Source organism: Toxorhynchites rutilus, chromosome 1 (genome assembly GCF_029784135.1).
Source record: "Toxorhynchites rutilus septentrionalis strain SRP chromosome 1, ASM2978413v1, whole genome shotgun sequence".
Taxonomy (NCBI): Eukaryota; Metazoa; Arthropoda; class Insecta; order Diptera; family Culicidae; genus Toxorhynchites; species Toxorhynchites rutilus.
In genome coordinates this window covers 151,237,224-151,245,522 of record NC_073744.1, presented here as the reverse complement: position 1 = coordinate 151,245,522, position 8,299 = coordinate 151,237,224, and the positions used below count along the sequence as shown (strand labels likewise).

At 36.7% G+C, this 8,299-nt stretch overlaps 1 protein-coding gene across 1 annotated transcript; it reads right to left on the bottom strand.

Moving 5' to 3' along the window:
- Window positions 1-654: 654 nt before the first annotated feature.
- LOC129761517 (probable cyclin-dependent serine/threonine-protein kinase DDB_G0292550) lies at window positions 655-1,840 on the bottom strand. The gene is made up of 2 exons (XM_055759242.1): window positions 1,145-1,840; window positions 655-1,086 (listed from the first exon to the last, which is right to left on the bottom strand). Exons 1-2 carry the CDS (start codon window positions 1,838-1,840, stop codon window positions 655-657), a joined length of 1,128 nt encoding a protein of 375 aa, XP_055615217.1.
- Between the last annotated feature and the right edge of the window lie 6,459 nt (window positions 1,841-8,299).

Genomic DNA, 8,299 nt, shown 5'->3' with positions numbered 1-8,299 from the left:
TTCGAATTTTTGCTGGAATGGTTTTCATAGGTTCATTATTATCTTGAAATAATTTGAAATTTTCGCTAATTACTTCTTGCAGTTCAACTTCTCTTCCTCATTTAAATGGGAAGTTTGGATCATATGTATTGCATCAGAGCCATTTTCGTCGTATTTGAGGAATAATTTTGTTTTGGGGAGTATAATAGTGTTATTAACGGTGTTAATAATTGCACCAATTCTTTGTAAGGTTTGAATTCCTATAATCCCGTCATATTTAGTTAAAAGTGGAAGTATATAATATTTTTGATTCTCGTTAACAGAAGGTATAATATTTAAATTTGCAAATTCATTTATAACATTTACACCATTTATGGATTCCACATGAAATCTATTTCGTAGTAGAAATGTTTTATCAACAATTCCTGGTTTGATAAAATTTGATAAATTTTGATCCTGTATCAATTAGAAATTTTCTTGTTTTTATTTTTCCTTGAATTTCCAAATATGGAAGGCCTTTTTTATTTAGGGTAAATAGTTGACATGAACTTGCCTCATTTCCGTGTTCCTCGCATTCTTCTATATTATTTATTAGCTGGTTTCTGTTTTCATAATTCACATGTCGTGATCGTGTTGAACGATCGATTTCCATCGGCTCCCCTCTCGGATTATTTCTTAGCTCTCGATCACGCTGAAGTTGTTGCTGGAACTGTTGGTTCTCATGTTGCTGTTGTTGGAATGGTTGGACTTCTCGTTGTTGTTGTAATTGTTGTAAATCTCGCAGTTGATGTGGTTGAAATTCTCGTTGTTCAAAACCTCGTTGTTGTCTTTGAAATGGTTGAAATTCTCGTTGTTCAAAACCTCGTTGTCTTTGAAATGGTTGAAATTCTCGTTGCTCAAAACTTCGTTGTTGTCTTTGAAATTGTTGAAATTCTTGTAGCTCAAAACTGTGTTGTTGTCTTTGAAACGGTTGGAAATCTCGTTGGTGTTGTCGTTGTTGGTATAAAGTACCTTGTTGTTGATACTGAAATCTTTGATCTTGTCTTTGTTGTTGAAAATTGTTATTCGGTTGGTTGGATGATCTTCTTTGATAATTTCTTGCTGGTACTTGTGGAACGTTCGTAATTTCGTTCTTCAATCTTGTGTTAGCTTCCATTGTAATTACATGATGATATGCTTCTTCAAGTGTCTTCGGGTCATACCCAGTAATAATTAATCCATTTATGCCATTTAATCCACGAAGATATGCCGATACAGCTTGCATTTTGTATTGTTCAATTAATGGATTTGCATTTTGATTGCCGTATTTCAGAATTGTAGAAGATATAAGTTGGTTTAGTCGAGTCGTAATGTATTCATAAAATTCGTGATTACTTTTTCCATGTTGCTCCGCTGTAATAATCTCATATAATAAATGCTCAATTTTCTTTTTTTCACCGAACGCCTCAATAAGTAACTTCTCCATTAGTGAGAAATTTGCTTCGTAATTATTTTTTGCAAGCACTTCCTGTGCAGGTCCAATAATTTTGGATTCTAGTCCAAGCAGAAATGTGTAATAATGACCCTGTTTTTGTTGAGTATCCGAATCCGTTGGAAAAAAAATTTGGTTGATCCTCCTCGCTTTATTCAGCCAATGGTTAAGGAGATTCGGGTTTCCATCGTAGTCGTTTATAGTTTTTAGAAGAGCCAACGGATCCTCGTGCGACACCTGAGCAATGTGCCCCGTCGTGGGGTTTCTAATTTCGAATGGCGCGAAATTAGCTTCCGGCGTTGGGTTAACTTGGATATTTAGTTGTGTCACTTGTTGTGCTAGGACACTGATTGCTGCGTTCAAACTTTCAAGTGATGGTGGTGTCGACATTTTTTTTCTTTTTGAACTTACTTGTTCCTCTCAGAGTGATGTCGTTGTCGCTTTCGCTGGCTTGCTACTAACGAGACCTTCACCCGGCTTCCGATTGGGATTAGAACAATGCAGTATTTTTTTAATGGCACTGTATCTGGATTGCAGTACCTCCAGATTGCACTTAAATTTTCACACTTTCACTTTCGGGCGCCAATTATCTAGTATTCAAACCAGACTTCATGAGTGACCGTTTTCAACTGATTTTATTGTTCAATTTATTTCTTCGCGCACCCATGGTTAGCGATCGTTGCTTATCTTAGTAAGCTAAACAAAAGATAGCATGCTAACGCGGATTCCGCATTTGTTATTGTTACAGATCGTATTTCGATCTCGGTCTGACCGTTCTATTGCGGATGTTTGTAATGCTTTTATGTTAGCTACCGTAGGGTGGCGTTATATTGATATTCGGTACATTATAATTTGTAAATACAAATCTAAAGATGTATGTGTGTGATATACAGTGTAGGGATTCATATGTATGTGTAATCTATAGGTGTGTGTGTGTGTGTGTTCTAACTCACTGAAATCAACACATACGTGTTATAATATTTCATCGAACAAAATAAGTAGATGTGATTGTAGTAATTGTAGTAATTGCGTAACGTAGTATAACGATCGCGACTATTTAAGCCATCAGGATCTGACATGTGTGAGTACACCTTTTCAAACCTCTAAATCAGCAGCCAGTTAAATTCTTCAAGTACATTTTTTTCATTACCAAACATTAGCTCGATATCATGTTATCCTGGACCACAATTACATAAATTGTTAGTAGTAAAACCCACACGATAAAAACGTGAATTGAGCACGAATTGATTGGACAACAATCTGAACTTCAATCTAATCAAATCTCTATCGACGTTTAACCTTTTGAGCCAGGCTCTCGACAATTTTTTGGGGAGAATAGACTAAAGTCATTCAAGATTATTTCAAAAATAATTCCTAGATCAACTCTCCATTGATTCTGCTAACTAATAAATGCCTACTATCGCCAAATAGAGAATAATTCATAATACGCATCGACTCACATTGTTAAAATAAATTAAAATAACTAAGGTTTGGTAGCTTGATGAAATTTTGAGTGTTTCACGAGTTCAATAAAGAATTCACGACAACTCGATTTGAAGGTCTGCTTTCTAGCCCTTTTTCTACTTTCATCCAACCCTTTTTCAGCTTCTTCTGTATCAATACCAACGCAAACATCCTCGTTATTCTTCAGAAAGTCTTCAAAACATAGCTCTCCAAACATGAGTTACCCAACACGATCAACAATAACATTCTTGTCTCATTGTAAGGCTCGCAACATTGAGAACTTTTTGATTGAAAAGTGCGGTTGACGTTTTTGATGAGCGATAGAACAAAGTTTAGAAACAGCATAAACGGTTTAGTCAAAGGAACGTTTAAATGGCGGATTGATTATGGTCATACTTAACTTGTAACGAAAAGAATAGTTCAAGATTTAACTTAACAACTGCCTCCAACGAAAGCCATGTCGTTGCTCTGCGTTCAACATTTTTATAAATCAAGGTACCTGTGTATGCACTGTAATAAATTTAAAATTTAAAATTGAGTTCTAAAAAAATCTGTAAATTCTGTATTTTTGCTGAAAATCTGTAATTCTGTATATACAGATTCTGTATCTGAAATTCGTCGAAAAATCTGTAAAATACAGAATATTCTGTATATGTGGCAACCCTGCTGGAGAGTCTCCTCCAAAAATGACTTTTACTGGATTTGTTATGGGAAAGTTATTGCTTTTGAGCTTATCACTTTACGTTATTGAAGAATTTCTTCGGGCATGATTTGATTTCAGTTTGGACCTTTCTATTGTACTCTTCGTGTACACTTTTAACGAAAAAAAATAGTTCTTGGGAAATACAGGGCGGACTCATTAAATATAGTTTTTGACTTCTTTTCACTGTATATAATCGAATCCTGTATATAATCGAGTCAAAAAAAACTTTCATCGTTTTTTTTGCATGTATTTTTCATTTTTGAATATAAAAAAGGAATTTGATTTTTGATATACCTCTTAATATCAGAAATACCTTTCTCACACGAAAAAAATAAATTTATCCAGATTCTCTCAGGAGGTGATAGAAGATCATATTTGATGAAAACAAATCCTTCTACGCATATGTTCGAATTTCAACAATGACAAAGTTATAGAACTTTTTTTCTGTTTCGGACTCCGTTGCCTCAAACTGCCTCTACATTGAAAAGTACGCTACGGAAGACAACTCTGTTGCTTTCATTTGAAAGATGAGAAAATTTAGTATAAGATACAGTAGTGGAACATCTAAATTAGTGAATTTTAATAAAATTCACTGGTTTCCATTTTCTGAAACCCAAATCTGAATCCAAAACATTGTTCACATTTTCTGATATGATCTCTAGAACTTCTGTAGACATTTCTCAGTTCAGTTACTGGCGAGTCCAAAAATAATTTCCTGCATTTTTGCTACAATTTCTAATGAATCAACTCTCTTGCACATCCTTCACATGAATCGATAAGACCTCTCTTTTGTATCAATCGTTCGTGAATTGTTTACAGAATGTTAACATCATGCAAGCCTCTGAAAAACTGTGACGCATTCCGTGGAACATGTTGAAATAGTGATTTTCATATGATTTTACCGATGGCATATCAGATCAAAAATATTACATCAAAATTACGTATATCATATATCATTCCACCAAAACTCGTTGAAAAGTTGATGTTATAGTCAACGAGAATCAATCTTCGTCCACTACGAATAACCACGTAAATCATTCGCTCTCAACATTTTGGAAGTGAAAACTTAATAGTTAGTAATTTTAAATGTGTTATTATTAATTACATCCTGATAATTCATATTAAACTTGATTGTTTATATCAATTAAATTAAAGCTTTTGAACTGCTTTACAATTTGTTCTTTGACACCCAACTTCTATCTTTCTTAATTTGGCTGCAATATCGATATAAACAATTACAGGTAAAAATTCAAGCAAAATCTTCAATAATCACGATTTTCATCCCACTGTACATGTAATAGCCACTTAAATTTCACGTTAATGTTGAAAGGTTACATTTCTTCTTGAAATAAGTCATATTTAATATAAAAAAAATATATTTTTTCCAAACTGTATATAATCGAATCACATATAATCGAGTCTGTAAATAATAGAGTCCGAGTTCACTGTTTAATAAAGTTTGCCATTATGTGGCTTGTAGACTACATTATATTGCTTCAAATGTTGTTGTATTCCGGTACTTTTTCATACTTCTAGTGGATGGGCAATTGTCTGTTATGTATAAAGATCGAGTATTTTTTCCCCCTGTTGGGTGTGAACCACTGCGACCATTATCTTGAACTATTGTGGTATACCCCTTTTTTATACTACACTTCAAGCTTATCTACTACTTATTGATGAAGGAGTAGACTGAAAGCTATAGCGTGATAGATGCCAATCAGGAATAATCTGTTTGATAAAATTTATAATCCTGATCGGCGACGCAGACCAAATTTCCTTGAGCTCCAGAATAGCTTTATCAAAGTGTTAAAGTCTGCGTCTAGTTAGAGCTCCGCAGTTACAGAGCAAATGTTCCAAGGTTTCGCTTTCGGCATTACAAAAGCGACAAATATCATCTTGTGTTAAACGTATGTTCTTAAGATGGTATTTACTCGGGCAGTGTCCTGTTATAAGACCAGTGAATGTGCTTAAGTCTTTCTTATTAAGGCTTAGCAGCTGTTGAGTAATTCTAATACTCGGCGTAATAAATTTGTTCGCCTGTTTTTAAACCATCCAATTGGCTGTCACTTCCCGGTCTTCCCATTTTTTCAGCTCGCTTTTCAAAAGATCGAGTATTCAATTGCCGTGTGAAATTTTTCATTTTTACAAAGGGGATACATGGACAACTTCACACAAAAGTCGTCGGTGATGTTAATAAATAGTAGTTCTAAATAATAATTTTGTGTTTTTTTTTTTCTATGATTTATTTGGTTAACACCGAGATGTGCAATTTTGTCAAATACGTCTTTGGTCAATGAAAATCGTATCATCGTATCAATCGTATTTTGTCAAAATGTCAGATGCCAGAACAACCAGAAGTCAGAGGAAGCAAAATCTGGCCAATGAAGTGGATATTGCCACAATTCATACTTTTTCACTGGTTTCCATTTTCTGAAACCCAAAATTGAATACAATACATTGTTAACATTTTCTGATATGATCTCTAGAACCTCTGTAGAATTTTCTCAGTTACTAGCGAGTCCAAAAATAATTTACTGCATTTTTGCTACAATTTCTAGTGAATCAACAATCTTGCACATCCTTCACATGGATCGATAAGACCTCTCTTTTGTATCAATCGTTCGTGAATTGTTTACAGAATGTTAACATCATGCAAGCCTCTGAAAAACTGTGACGCATTCCGTGGAACATGTTGAAATAGTGATTTTCATATAATTTTACCGATGGTATTTCAGATCAAAAATATTACATCAAAATTACACATATCATTTATCATTTCATCAAAACTTGTTGAAAAGTTAATGTTCTAGTCAACGAGAATCAATCTTCGTCCACCACGAATAACCACGTAAATCATACGCTCTCACCAGCTCCATACGACCCCGACCAAATAATGACCCGCGCCGACGAGTTCCTGCGAGTGATGTCATGTCAAGATAAGCGCCGATGAATTCTGACAGCGAGGCGACTGACGAGCCGCGACCGGCTCGAGGCCCTTTTGGGACCCCGAAAGAAGCTGTCATCTCGCGGAATTCCATCGCCCCGATGTCAGATGGGTGCGCGTTCCGTGCGCGTAAGCTTTCACGTGACATTCGGCAGGCAGCGGAGAGGTGACCCAGGTGACCCAGGGGAGACGATGTCGGGTGTGCAACTTACACGCATCTATAATTACGTGTAATTATTATCGATCAAAATACGCTACTTTTTTGCGGGCAACTTTCTTCTCATGTCGGCCGGCCGGTGGATAACGATGGTGATAAGGGAGAAAAGCTCGAAGAAAGTTGCTCATACATGAGCATAAACGCATAATTAAATCGATCTTTGTTTTCGGTCGAACTTTGCACGCCACAAAAAAGGGCCAATATGTAGCGTTCGTAGCTTAATGTTATTACTTTTTTTCTGGTTTTGTTTTGTGCCATAAATTACAGTATTTAAGGTGATGCACATTACCATAGCTGAAGTGAAAGACGGGTTTGCATGTGCCACACTCTGGAGACACTCGTCTCGTTTTCGGGACCGGAAGAATCGATCACGCTTAATCAGCTGCCGGTGCACAGATGCATATGTGGCTCAGATGTAAGCCTAATTTAAAAAAAAAAAAGATTCGGAACTGAAAAAACCAATATTTATAAATAAATTGGATCAATATTTCTCCTTCCATCCATCCAAGAGAAGCTAATTACAACTCAAGTTGATGAACATGTTACCAAAACCCTGAGTGGTCAATCAATTTACGCCAAAATGAGCGCAAATTTGTCAGCGCGAAAATAGGCTCATGAAATGGTTCTATCCTGATTCATTCCAATTCGCCAGCGAAGGATCAAACACAGCCGCAACAGTGGACCGGAAATAGCCGACCACTGGGCCCTATAATTTCCTACTTTTATTTAGAGCTCTAGGAAGCAATCGATCTTTCTGAAAGCTGATTTTCGGTGAATGGATCCGATACGAAACCACAAATTAGACCGATTGATTGGTGCACTTTCGGACAGCCACGGGGTCAAGCCTTGCAATTATGTGTTCATTTAGGGGTGCGCCCATTGGGTCCTTCGATTACGGGTTGCACAACATTCCGAGCGGTGAATCTTGACGCGACACAAAACGAGGAACAACAGAAACAAAAAGGAATCGGAGGACCAAAAAACCCAAGGATCGGTTGCAGTTCGGATCGGAGCGAAGGGGCGGATCGCAGGGACCAATCCTTCGCCGGTCCATCTTGGTCGCGCTCTGCTTCAAACTAGTGCAGGCTAGAAAAGGCACAGTTAGCGAGGATACAAATCGGACTCCGAGGATCGAATAACAATAAAAACATTATTATTATACGTAATGATAGTAATAAGAGGCACGAAATTGTTGCAGTCGTGCGACTGGCTTTTGCATTTCTTTCATTCCCCTGCCCAACGGGATTCGTTCGTGAATGTGGAACCAAAAAACCTCCGACGGGGGCGTGAATGGCAATAAAATATCAATAACTATGTATCTCAGAAGGAGCGAAGTGAAACATCAATCGCACCGCGCCATTGTTTCGAGCATTCTCTATCTAGATGTCTCTGCTATTCACAATGAATCGGACCGAAAGATGATTCAGAAGCTAGACTCATAAATCAAATGCGTTTCCCGGGATTCCCGACGGTTTTGATTCGAATGCGTTGAAATTAATATCATTAAAACTCGATTTATGG